This window comes from Sinocyclocheilus grahami, unplaced genomic scaffold (assembly GCF_001515645.1).
Source record: "Sinocyclocheilus grahami isolate Dianchi unplaced genomic scaffold, SAMN03320097.WGS_v1.1 scaffold451.1, whole genome shotgun sequence".
Classification (NCBI taxonomy): domain Eukaryota; kingdom Metazoa; phylum Chordata; class Actinopteri; order Cypriniformes; family Cyprinidae; genus Sinocyclocheilus; species Sinocyclocheilus grahami.
In genome coordinates this window covers 66,812-78,500 of record NW_015505630.1, presented here as the reverse complement: position 1 = coordinate 78,500, position 11,689 = coordinate 66,812, and the positions used below count along the sequence as shown (strand labels likewise).

At 38.2% G+C, this 11,689-nt stretch overlaps 1 protein-coding gene across 1 annotated transcript in view; it reads left to right on the top strand.

The window, feature by feature from the left end:
* The window catches only part of LOC107552465 (C-type mannose receptor 2-like), a 50,853-nt gene extending 42,286 nt beyond the window's left edge, over positions 1-8,567 (top strand). Inside the window, exons 15-28 of the mRNA XM_016234349.1 lie at positions 1,799-1,961; positions 2,108-2,271; positions 2,728-2,896; positions 3,100-3,242; positions 3,911-4,025; positions 4,285-4,442; positions 4,548-4,656; positions 4,751-4,989; positions 5,067-5,229; positions 5,738-5,887; positions 5,980-6,099; positions 6,194-6,373; positions 8,104-8,130; positions 8,265-8,567. Of these exons, the coding sequence (XP_016089835.1) occupies positions 1,799-1,961; positions 2,108-2,271; positions 2,728-2,896; positions 3,100-3,242; positions 3,911-4,025; positions 4,285-4,442; positions 4,548-4,656; positions 4,751-4,989; positions 5,067-5,229; positions 5,738-5,887; positions 5,980-6,099; positions 6,194-6,373; positions 8,104-8,130; positions 8,265-8,485 (2,121 nt within the window). The 3' untranslated portion in view covers positions 8,486-8,567. The remainder of the gene's footprint in view (positions 1-1,798; positions 1,962-2,107; positions 2,272-2,727; positions 2,897-3,099; positions 3,243-3,910; positions 4,026-4,284; positions 4,443-4,547; positions 4,657-4,750; positions 4,990-5,066; positions 5,230-5,737; positions 5,888-5,979; positions 6,100-6,193; positions 6,374-8,103; positions 8,131-8,264) is intronic.
* Positions 8,568-11,689: the final 3,122 nt, after the last annotated feature.

Below are 11,689 nucleotides of genomic sequence, written 5' to 3'. Positions count from 1 at the left end.
TTTGGAAAAGTCACGGTTTCAAAACCACTAAAATTTTCCGTTATACCGTTCCTGTGGTATACGCAGTTTTTTTACGTGTTGTCAAAGACGGAAAGTACAGGACTCCCTCAGTTGTGTGCAGCGAAGAGCGTAACGAGTCACACGACCCTCCCCCTCCGGTTGGTGCGAGCGGAGTCACCTGTGTGTGGGAGGGCCGAAGGAGATGAATCCCTGGAACTTTTTCCCCTGTCGAAAAAGACGATGTCTGTCATATGGGAATTTTTCGGGTAACGTACACTAACCATGTTCCGTACACAATGATGTTCCGTACAGATGACACTTTAGCGCAGATCGCTAAATAAATACTTCCAAGTCGAACATAAACTACATATATGTGTCCCTCTTTCACCCCCGATCAAGACAGAGACCCACCCGCCGTTTGTTTCAGTGTTGAAATAAATACTATTTGGCTTGCTGCAGATAACATGGCTAATTAACTAGCTAACGTCAACTAGTTTCCTCCCTCACGTTACTTCACAGAGTGAGGAATAGCAGTCTAAAGTACGTACTGTAGCCTACTTTTCTGCGATTTAGTACAATAATTAAATTTAGCTGGTATCACGTCTATACGTTTAAGCCTCCTGCCATTGTTTACATCTGTTCAAAATCACACATTTAAAAAATAAAATAAAACTTTGCCACTGTTTGAGTCTCTTTCCTTATGTGTGTATGTGCACACATCCTCGTACCTCACCGCTCCAAACCATAGCTCCAAACTTAATCCGGGAAAGGTGAACATTCCTGCATCATAACTTGGACTGAAAGATGAATTTGTAGAAAGCGAGCATGTCTCCAAAAACCTTGTTGAGCTGCAGGTTTATGCATGCATTTTTTAATCATTTTTTTAATTTTATTTTTTACAGAAATTATGTTTTGATTATATTTTTTATTATTGAGCTGCAGGTTTAGGCTCACTTAAATGACTGCATTTTTTTCATTTATAGGGTTTTTTTTTACTGAAAATAATTGATTTATGTTCTGATTATTGTTGAGCTGCAGGTTTAGGCTCACTTAAGTGACTGCATTTAATTAAGAAGAATTTTATTATTTATTCTAATTATTTAGCCTGACATGTTTACTGTTCCAAAATGTTCTATATGTTTCTTAAAAATAAAATGTGTTCAGTGGAAGACATTTAAAAATAACATTTTAGAGCTGTAATCGCAATACCGTGAAACCGTGATATTTTTTTTTTATCTAAGGTTATCATACCGTCAGAATCTCTTACTAAACTAAGTTCTCATTCACACACAAGTTTACGTTAAAAACACACGAGTTACAAAAAGTCGGTTATGTCTATGAAGGTAAATGGCTGGGAAATAAATCGCATGTTTATATTAGATTTGTGTGGCAGCAGCAATATACAGTAAATAACTCAATAAATCCACTTCTCTCTTGTCTCCTCTGAGGCTGGGACTCTAAACCGTGTTCTGTGCTCGTCTGTGAAGCCAAAGACAGAACAGTTAGCATGTTTTGCTCAAACTTTCACCATGGCATTAGAACTGGTACACCGTTGTCTCTTGCGAAATCAAAATCATTTTAAGTAATCTTGAGGGCACTTTGTAAGTATGCTGATGCCCCCTAGTCCCTGGCCCCCTGGTTGAGAACCACTGCCATAAAAAATATCTTTCACTACTAGCGCAAATATCAAAGTAGCATGGTTTTGTTTTGTGCTTCCATTTCTTTAACATTGTACCTACATAGCAGCTTTTTGTTAGCAATTCTAACATGTAAAAGTCAATTTTTTTCTCTCTTTCAGGTGACGTATCAGAACTTTGGCAGGGGGAATTATGGGTCTGCTGAGTGTGGAGCAGCTAACATGGCTGACACCAACTGGCTGGTATCACACTGTGAGTCTGAGCTAGACTGGATCTGCAAAATACCAAAAGGGAAGGTGGAAGAGGAACCTGAGAGCCATGAAGGTCTGTCGCAGCAGTGCACTCTTTCTTGCCTTTGAGAATATAAGACTGTAATATTATCAAAAGAAAAAGCTTCACAAATTTGTTTGTGAGCTTAATATGATTTAGAATCTCAGTAATGTGACATTATTGTACATTTGTGTTTGTAGACACTGGTTTAGAGTGGGTTGATTTTGAGGAGGCCCAGTATAAAATGTTTGAACATCGCTCCACGTGGGACCAGGCTCAGAGGATCTGCTCCTGGTTCGAAGCCTCCCTGGTCTCCATGCACTCTCCTAAGGAGAATCAGTTTTTGGTTAGCACTTTACGCAAGGTAAGCACACATAGCAGACACAACCAAACACTCTCCTCTAAGAGGTCTGCTTATGACATTAAATTGACAACAGTTAAACCATCAGTTCACCCACAAAGGTAAGGTACAAAAGCTGTGGCTGTACCTTGTTAAAAGGCACACTTTTGTACCTTATTTACCCCTAAATGACGCATATTAGTACCTTAAAGGTACATATTAATACTTAAAGGGTACAAATTAGTACATTTTGAAAGGGTACAACACCAGTGACAGATTTTGTACCTTTTTCTCTGAGAGTTTATAAGTATCATTTTGTGTGTCTCAGAACATAGAAAGTAATATGGAGTTGAAAATGAAAAAGTAAACTGCCAATTTCATTTTGGGATGGGTTTATTTAAGGCTATATGCGCTTAATCTTAATGCTATATAAAATGTATTTACAATACTAACCAAGAATTGCATGTTAACTGTGTCCAGATGTCCCGCAAAGAAAATGACCTATGGTGGATTGGTTTACACAGTTTTAAGAACGACGGGAGATTAAGGTGGTCTGATCATTCTGTGCTCAATTATGTGTCCTGGGGACTAGGACAGCCTCGACCAATTAGCAAAGAGCCCAAATGTATCCAAATCTCCGCCTCAAAAGGTTTGGTTACTTTTACACACATATAGAATCAGAAAATATGTTATCTCCTCCTTGAATTTGACATGCACCGGTTTTGACTGCACTATTTAAGTAAACTTAAAAAGAGTGCACAGATTTAATGTTCAGAATTTTTGAAGTTATTTTGGGGAATGAAATGTGATTGAACAGCAGTGAGTTTAGTAATTACTTTAATGTTCTCTCAGGTGACTGGTCAGACCAGAGGTGTCACATCGATCTGCCGTATGTGTGTAAGAGGGTGAATGTGACGGGTACCATCCCTCCCACACCCGCTCCTCCTCTCATACCTGCCGGCTGCCCCCAGGGCTGGAGTCCTTTTCTACACAAGGTGAAAATTCACTCCCACAGCCTATCTGCTTTTATACATTATTACACTTGCAAGAATGAAACAAAGTTTTTCTTTTCTACAGTCTTTTGCAGTTAGCTCAGTTTGGATTCAAATTTAGTTTTGCTGATTATTTGGATAATAAAACCTTTTTGGATCATCTGTTTTTTCTATACTGTATATAAACTTTATACATTTTATATATTTTTTTAAAGAAATGTAAGATTACATTGACTTAAAGTAATTGCAATCATTAGTCTTTCAAAGTCTACCTAAAACTCATTGTGAAACAGTCTCACATTTTATTTTACTTTTGTAATGTGACATATTTCTATGTGAAATGGGATATTCATTGAGAAATATGTTAGGCGGGACTTGATTTTGTCAGGAATTGATTAGATCAAGAAAAGTTATCTATATTTGACAGATTTTTTGGAGAGGAGGGGGTGTACAAATCAGATTGCTTGGCAACGGCAGCCAAAAGGGAAAATTATTCTTGTGGTGAAGCAAGATATTACATTTTGATTACTTTTTTTTCATTTGGAATGTAAGAAAATACAGCTCTAGCAAAAATTATTATTTTTAAAATGACTTTCTTACAGAAATATTCACGTTGCACATTTTCTTACGTCAGTAATCTCTGAATTCAGTTTTTTTCCTCGTTCTAACAGTGTTATAAGGTGTTTGGAGAGGAGCTGTCGAGTCGTAGCACTTGGGAATCTGCATCCAAGACGTGTCTGACATATAGAGCCACACTAGTGACAGTGCCAAACCACAGGGTTCAGGGTAAATCAAACCCATGCACTCAGAGACACACACACCACAGAAGGGAAGCTATGTTACAATAAATTGATAGTTCACACAAAAAAAGAAAAGTACAAAAAATGTGAAAGTATAAGAATCATAGACAACTTTTATGAATATTGGGACTGACGTGCTCCAATGTGTGTGGCGCTTACGGCCCTCAATTTGTGTTGCATTAACTTGTGTCAGTGGAAACTGACTAAGCTCTGCATTTGATCTATTTCTTTCGCTCTCTTATCAGCATTCCTTGTGACTCTGCTGCCCAACAGCAGTTTCCATGTGTGGATGGGGCTCACTTCAGAATCACAGGCTCAGTTCAGGTGGTTTGAACCTGGCTTGCTTAGCTACACTAACTGGGCCCCTGGAGAACCAGTGGACAACAGACAAATGAAAAGCCCGGTACTGGATCTGTCTGTCTGTCTGTCTAAATTGCCTATCATGTATAAATTCAGGCATCCACCAATCAATCTGAGTGTGTGTGTGTGTGTGTGTGTGTCCCATTAGGGTAACTGCATAGTGCTTCTCCATGGTAGTCCTCCCCGAATGATGGGCATGTGGGTGTCTCGCAGGTGTGATGCAGAGAAACACGGCTTCATCTGCATGAAAGATAAAGGTACAGGAATATCTCAAATTCACATGCTCACACAAATATGCATTGTATTATATACCCTGAACCACTAAAATACCCTGTGTGCATGTGTTTCCAGACCCTGCCTTGCCCCCTGGTGTGGACTCTCTTCCCCCATCATTAGATGGCCCATTAGAATTTGATGGCGTGCAGTACCGGATTTTGCAGAAGCCTCTGGACTGGCGTGGAGCACTGTATTTGTGTGACTCCATTAATGGAACACTGGCAGCGGTACGGGATCCTCGGCAGCACGCCTACCTCACCCTCCTCCTCAGCACGTTCCGCAAACCCTCCTGGATTGGACTACACAATGACGGGGTGAGACATTGTGTGCATGTTGTATGTCTCTTCCTCTGACATGTCAGAGCTTCAGCAAAAGCTTCTTGTATTTCCAGGCTCGGAGCTACACATGGTTGGGTGAAGAGGAGCTCACATTCAGTGACTGGCGGGATGGAGAGCCTAATCAAATGTATGGATGTGGTCACATGACCGTTAAGGGCCAGTGGACTGTGGCTGCTTGTAATACAAAATTAAATGCCATCTGTGAAATTAACACGGGTAGGAAAATGTTAGAATATGCTTCTGAATACTACCGTACTACTAGTACTGTTTGTGTGGTATGCAGTATGTACATTTTGTGTTTGCATTGAATTTCCAAATGAAGTAGCCTATAACACTGACTGAAATGTGCAGTATGCATCCAAGGTTGACTCATCATTTAATTGGGACACAGAGTTTCTATGCTATTTTATATAATAAAAGGCAATATTCAGTGTATACCAGATTTATTTTAGAATTATTTATATACTATTATAACATTATTATAACATTTCTTAAAGTTTTTTTTTTAAGTTTATTTATTTATTTTATTTCAACTTTACTTCAATTACCAAAATTGACTTTTAATGGTTTTAGTTTTAGTTAACAATAACAGCAATGGCGCATACAGTTCTGGTATTCAATTTTAGATGTAACTTGTGTGTTTGGATCTGTCTGTGGTGTTATTTTTGCACAAATTTTGCAGGTGTGTTCTAATAGCCTTTTGGTTGTTCTGTTCCTGTGTCAGAGAGAACAATAGACCACAGGTGGATGTATCCGGGTTTTTGCCCAGAGCCTGTAGGTAATTGGTCCTGGGTTCCTTTCAGAAATCACTGCTACTCATTCATCCTCCACGAGCTGCAATTTAAACATGAGGCCACACGCATGTGTAACAAAGGTAACGTCCACATACAGGAAAAACCAACAAAATCGGCACAGGAACATATTACACACAATAAACTCAAGTAATCTTGTTTTTTCCTTTCTTAGTGGGAGCTAAGCTGTTGTCAATATTAGATGAAAACGAGAACAGTTTTGTGTGGGAGCACATGCAAAGTTTTCAACAACAGGCTCACGGCGCTTGGCTTGGAATGATCTTTAACTCCAAAGGCAAGAAGTTTAATGAATAACACTTGTTTCCTTTATTGACCTGCAATTTGGATCTCCTTTATCCAGACCTGTGTGTATGTGTTTGATTCCACAGAAGGCAGTCTGGAGTGGTCAGACAGTCAAGTAGTGGACTACAGTAACTGGGAGCAGCAGGGCGCTAATCTGAGCATGCTGTCTGCCAACAGCTGCTTCTGGGTTCAGAGCAACACAGGCCTCTGGAGACCTGGGTCCTGCAAAAACCGCACACATGGAGTCATCTGTAAACGACCACGAGGTATGGAACGTCACATACAGTGCCCTCCACTAAAATTGGCACCCTTGGAAAATATGAGCAAAGGCGGCTGTGAAAATAAATCTGCATAGTTTATCTTTTTGATCTTTCATTAAAAAAATTCTAACCTTTCATTGAAGTAAAACAATTGAAAGTGGGGGGAAAATAATTGTTTTTCTTAAAGGCCATAATTATTGGCACCCCTAGAAATTCTTATGCGTAAAATATCTCTGAAGTATATTCCCATTCATATTTAAATTTTTTATAGCACACCAGGGTGACTAGGAGTATGAAATTGTCCATCCATGACTTCCTGTTCCACAGGATTATAAATATGAGGAACACAAAGGCCAAATTCCCTTAATCATCCATCACAAGAAATAAAACCAAAGAATATAGTTCTGATGTGCAGAACAAGATTGTTGAGCTTCACAAAATAGAAAGTGGCTATAAGAAAAGAGCTAAAGCAATGAATAACCTCATTTCCACCTTCAGGGCAATAATTAAAGGGATAGTTCACCCAAAAATTAAAATTCTGTTATTAATTGCTCACCCTCATGTCGTTTCAAACCTGTAATACCTTCATTCATCTTCGGAGCACAAATTAAGATATTTTTGATGGAATCTGAGAGCTGTCTGACCCTGCATAGACAGCAACGCAACTGAAATGTTCCCAAGTCCAGAAACGTAGCAAGAAGATCTGTAAAATAATCCATGTGACATCAGTGGTTAAACCGCAATTTTACAAAGTTACAAGAATACTTTTTGTGCGCAAAACCCCCCCCAAAAAACGACTTTATTAAACAATAACTCTCCATTTTGCAGAGTATCAGCTGGATGTAAACAACATATGCTGTTCTGTGTCAGCTGCGTCACACCGGATCTGTTTCCTTTTTTTTGGGGGGGGGGGGTTTTCGCACAAGAAGTATTCTCGTAGCTTTGTATAATTGCAGATGAACCACTGTCACATGGATTATTTTACAATTAGGTTCTAATTTAAAATTAGAACCTAAACAAATGAAATAAAAAAATCTCATTTAAAATGAATGAGTACTATAATAACACATAATTAATATTACTGGTTTGCATAGAAGTCTCAAAGGCACAGCAATAAAAGCACAGTATTGTTCTAAGGGCCAATAAGCAGGTGAAAAATGGCCATGGACATGATGAGAAATGTCCAAAAAAAAACTTTGTTTAATGGTGCGTTCAAGTCATGTCGGATAGATCGTATTTACGAGTTGAACGCACATGAACGCCACCACAAAGTTGTTATTATGAGTGGGAAACTCGAAATTTTCTTTAAGCCCAGAGTTTCCGAGTTGGGGGCGTGTCAATGAGAAACATGGCGGAATCGATGGATGCAACGTCTGTAGTTGACGATAAATTTTTGTTTAAATTGATAGTTTAGTTGTCCTATAAACTTAAATCGGTCATGTTTTTGTTACGCAGCTGAAATCCAAGTAAAAAAAATGCAGACCCTGTTGTATTTTCTTGTAATATATTAAAAGCAGGTACACCGCCATCTTGTGCCGACTAAACTGACTTGAACGCTCCTGACGTCGTAGTTACGACTTGTCAACTCGTAAGTATGAACGTCCCAGGAGGACTTGAACGCAGCATAAGTTTACCTCAGGGAAAAAATAGCTGAGAATGTATGACAGAAATCCTATTTTAATTATAAAAAACAATATAATAATTCACATTTTCCTCTTTCTTTCTTTTTTTAATAGGAACCACAGCAGAGCCTGTAGTTCATTGTAAGTTCTAATAATTTTTTAACCTCATATTTACCTAAAATATGTTGACAAAGTTGAAAAACATGTATTAAATGAACACCCATGAAGTTGTTTTGAATGTTTTGTTTAAATATTTTTTTCTCTCTTTCTTCCAGCTGTGGTCGACCATCTCCATGTATTAATTCAGGTCCTGGTTGCAGCACTCGTTCTGATTGCTCTGGTGGTGGGAGGGATTTATCTGTATCGTAGGCGGAGCTTCGGCTCCACGGGCGCCTACGAGAGCGCTCGGTACAGCCGCACTAACTCCGCCCCCTCCGAAGAAGCTGAAAAAAACATTCTCATTTCAGACATGGAGTTAAACGAACAGGGCGAATAATGCTGGATATGTTCAAACTGATTCAAAACACCTAGGAAAACAAATCTGCTATGGCAGCAACTGACAGAGAATTTATGTTTAAAGAAGGAAAAAAAAGAGCTGCGGTTTTGTTTTTGTGTTTATTTTTTTCCAGAGATGTTGAGAGAGCTGTGTAGGGCGCAGCATATAATATCAACCAAAATCAACAGAGGCAAAACTCGTTTACATCCATTTAAGCCCGTCAACCAATCAAATTTCATAATCTCAGAGGAGCTGTTTGGATTGGCTAGTGTGGAAGATTGTTTTTTGTTCGTCTTTGTCCGGTTATGGAAATTCAGTTTATATGCATATTTTTTTCATGTACTGTATGTCATAGTTATTCTAAATAGCCAAAAGGGATCAAAGTCCCCCCAAATATCACATTGACTTGAACTTCCATTAAACTTCCAGACTATGAGAACACACAATCACACAAACTACAAGGTAACACCACAACAGTATTTTTTTTTTTCAGACTGTGACTTTTGAAGTGATTTGTTGTGACTGTTTTGATGATTTTTTAAAATTTTTGCAGCTGAATTTGATGTTCTCTGGGTCAGAATGCAGGTCCCTCATGGATTAATGCGGACAGAAATAGACAGATGAAAGTGCATGAGAATGACCCTGTCCCAAGCACCGCCATATCTCTCTCTCTAATCACATGGTGAACACAGAGCTGCCCAACAGGAAGTCTGACCTCACTGTAACCGTTTGCTTGATCTCAGGCGGTATGATGAGCTCATGTAAAATCTGAATCCAAACAGTTCAGGGAATGAAACGTAAACGTTGTTCTTTTATCTGTACTTTCTCTCATTCTTTTCAGCTCGTAACTTTTCCATATTTTCTTGCCTTCCTTTTTTCCTTCGGCTCTTGGCAAGGCCTCGAGGTGAAACGGTGCTGTGGCCAGCTGTGGAATGTCGAGTCAGCAAGTGGAGCAGATCTAGAACCAATCAGGACACAGGAGCGACGAGGGCAAGGCAGGAGAGAGAGAGAATAGTGAAGGTAGAATGGGTTTTTTAAAAAAAGGGTTAAGGGAGGAGAAGATAGAGAGAAGGAGACAGTAAGAGGCGGGATTTGCAACAGAATGGGGCGTTAGGTGAGCAGGAGTTACGGGAAGCGCTGGCGACCGAAAGCTGAATCACGTTACTGGTCTGCTGGATATTTGCACAAATAGTTTATCAAAGAGCGTTTTTAGTGTTGTGGATAGGTTGGCCAAAGAATTCAAGTCAAAATGTTATTACAAATGGGTCTAGTTGTATAGATTGTTGTCGTTACATTCTTTATACATTTATTTCTCAAGGTTTTATTAAAGAACAATATACATTTTGTATACTGCCTTAAAGGAATAGTTCACTCAAAAATGAAAATTAGTTTGAAATGGATCTCATCCTCAGGCCAGCCAAGATGTAGATGAACATTGGAACAGATTTTGAGAAATTTAGCATTACATCACCAGTGGATCCTCTGCAATGAATGGGTGCCGTCAGAATGAGAGTCCAAACAACTGATAAAAACATCACAATAATCCACAAGTAATGCACACAACTCCAGTCCATCATCTAACATCATGTGAAGTGAAAAGTTGTGCGTTTGTAAGAAACAGCAAGACCTTAGAGGACTCATTTAAGTCGGAAGCAACGTTTGAGGTTAAAAGTGTCTTAATGATCGATTTGGTTCTTACAAACACAGATTTTCGCTTCATAGGAGATTACTTTATGGACTGGAGTGGTGGGGATTACTTGTGGATTATTGTGATGTTTTTATCAGCTGTTTGGACTCTCATTCTGATGGCACCCATTCACTGCAGAGGACCCATTGGTGAGCAAGTGATGTGATGCTAAATATCTCCAAATTTGTTCCAGTGAAGAAACAAACTCGCCGTCATCTTGTTTGGCCTGAGGGTGAGTACATTTTCAGCATTCTTCATTTTTGGGCGAACTATTCTTTAAGAAAGTAAGTAGTGCTTGCCAGTGCAAAACTCAATGATGACAGGGTTTGACAGTGGTTGCTAGGATGTTGCTATGTGGTTGCAGAGTTTTTTTTTAGTGCATTTCTATGCAATTGCTTACTCAAAAGAGCTCACCTCCAAGTTCCTATGATAGTCTAATAGTTTTTAAGTTTAATATTTAGCTTAGGAGTTTGTTCAGATCCCTAAGTATGAGGAATAGTAATAGTAATTCTTGTTTTAACAAACACCACTAATAATCCATAACCAGTGCTTCCATATATCCTACTAACTTTACTCGCAAGCCTTTGTTTTTAGACAGCTAGGTGACACCAGTTCAGCACGTATAGACTATTCTTCACTTTGAACTTTCTTGCTCACTGTTGAAACATCATTTTGCCTAGTATTTCAGTTGTATCTATGACAATAGATTTGTATGAGATGGCCTTTAATATCATTATATGAAATGACATGACCATGCAGTTAATCTGAGCAGAATGTAACATATGGCCTGAAAATGCAGTGCAACATCAGACAGTTGTTTCTCAACTTTGAAATGACATGTTTGACTATGACCATAAAGATCATACAGAGTATCCGATTATGTGATTTCATAAAATACATAGGCTGTGATGGCACACACGACATTGCACATGGTCATGCGATTATGAAACAATCATTCTTAGAATTTGTGAAAGACATTGTATGAGCGGTTCAGATTGAATTAGCCCTCGACAAATAGAGAACGGGAAACACTTTTTTTTTTTTTGGACTGAATGATGAAAGAAATTAATCATCTTCAGTCCCCCAGAAGTCAATGAAAAATTTTCATTTTTATATTTGTTTTGAATATTTTGTTTTGAGTTTGCTTAAAAAAATAATAAAGAATATGTTTGCTATGTGACTGCTAGAAAAAAAAAAGTTTGTCTTGACAGTATCCAGAGTTATGCATTTCAGTGATTCAGAAAATAGAATGATACTTTGAAACTTTACATGAATACTTGTGGAATATGGAATATGGAGCAATTATTCAGCTTTGCATCACAGGAATAAATTACATTTTTAAATTTATTCAAATAGAAAATAGTTGTTTTAAATGTTAATAATATTTCACAATATCACTGATTTTACCATATTTGATCAATTAATGCGACATCCCTGCTAACCTACAGGGAAAGCGGTTTGGATATATATATATATATATATATATATATATATATATATATATATATATATATATA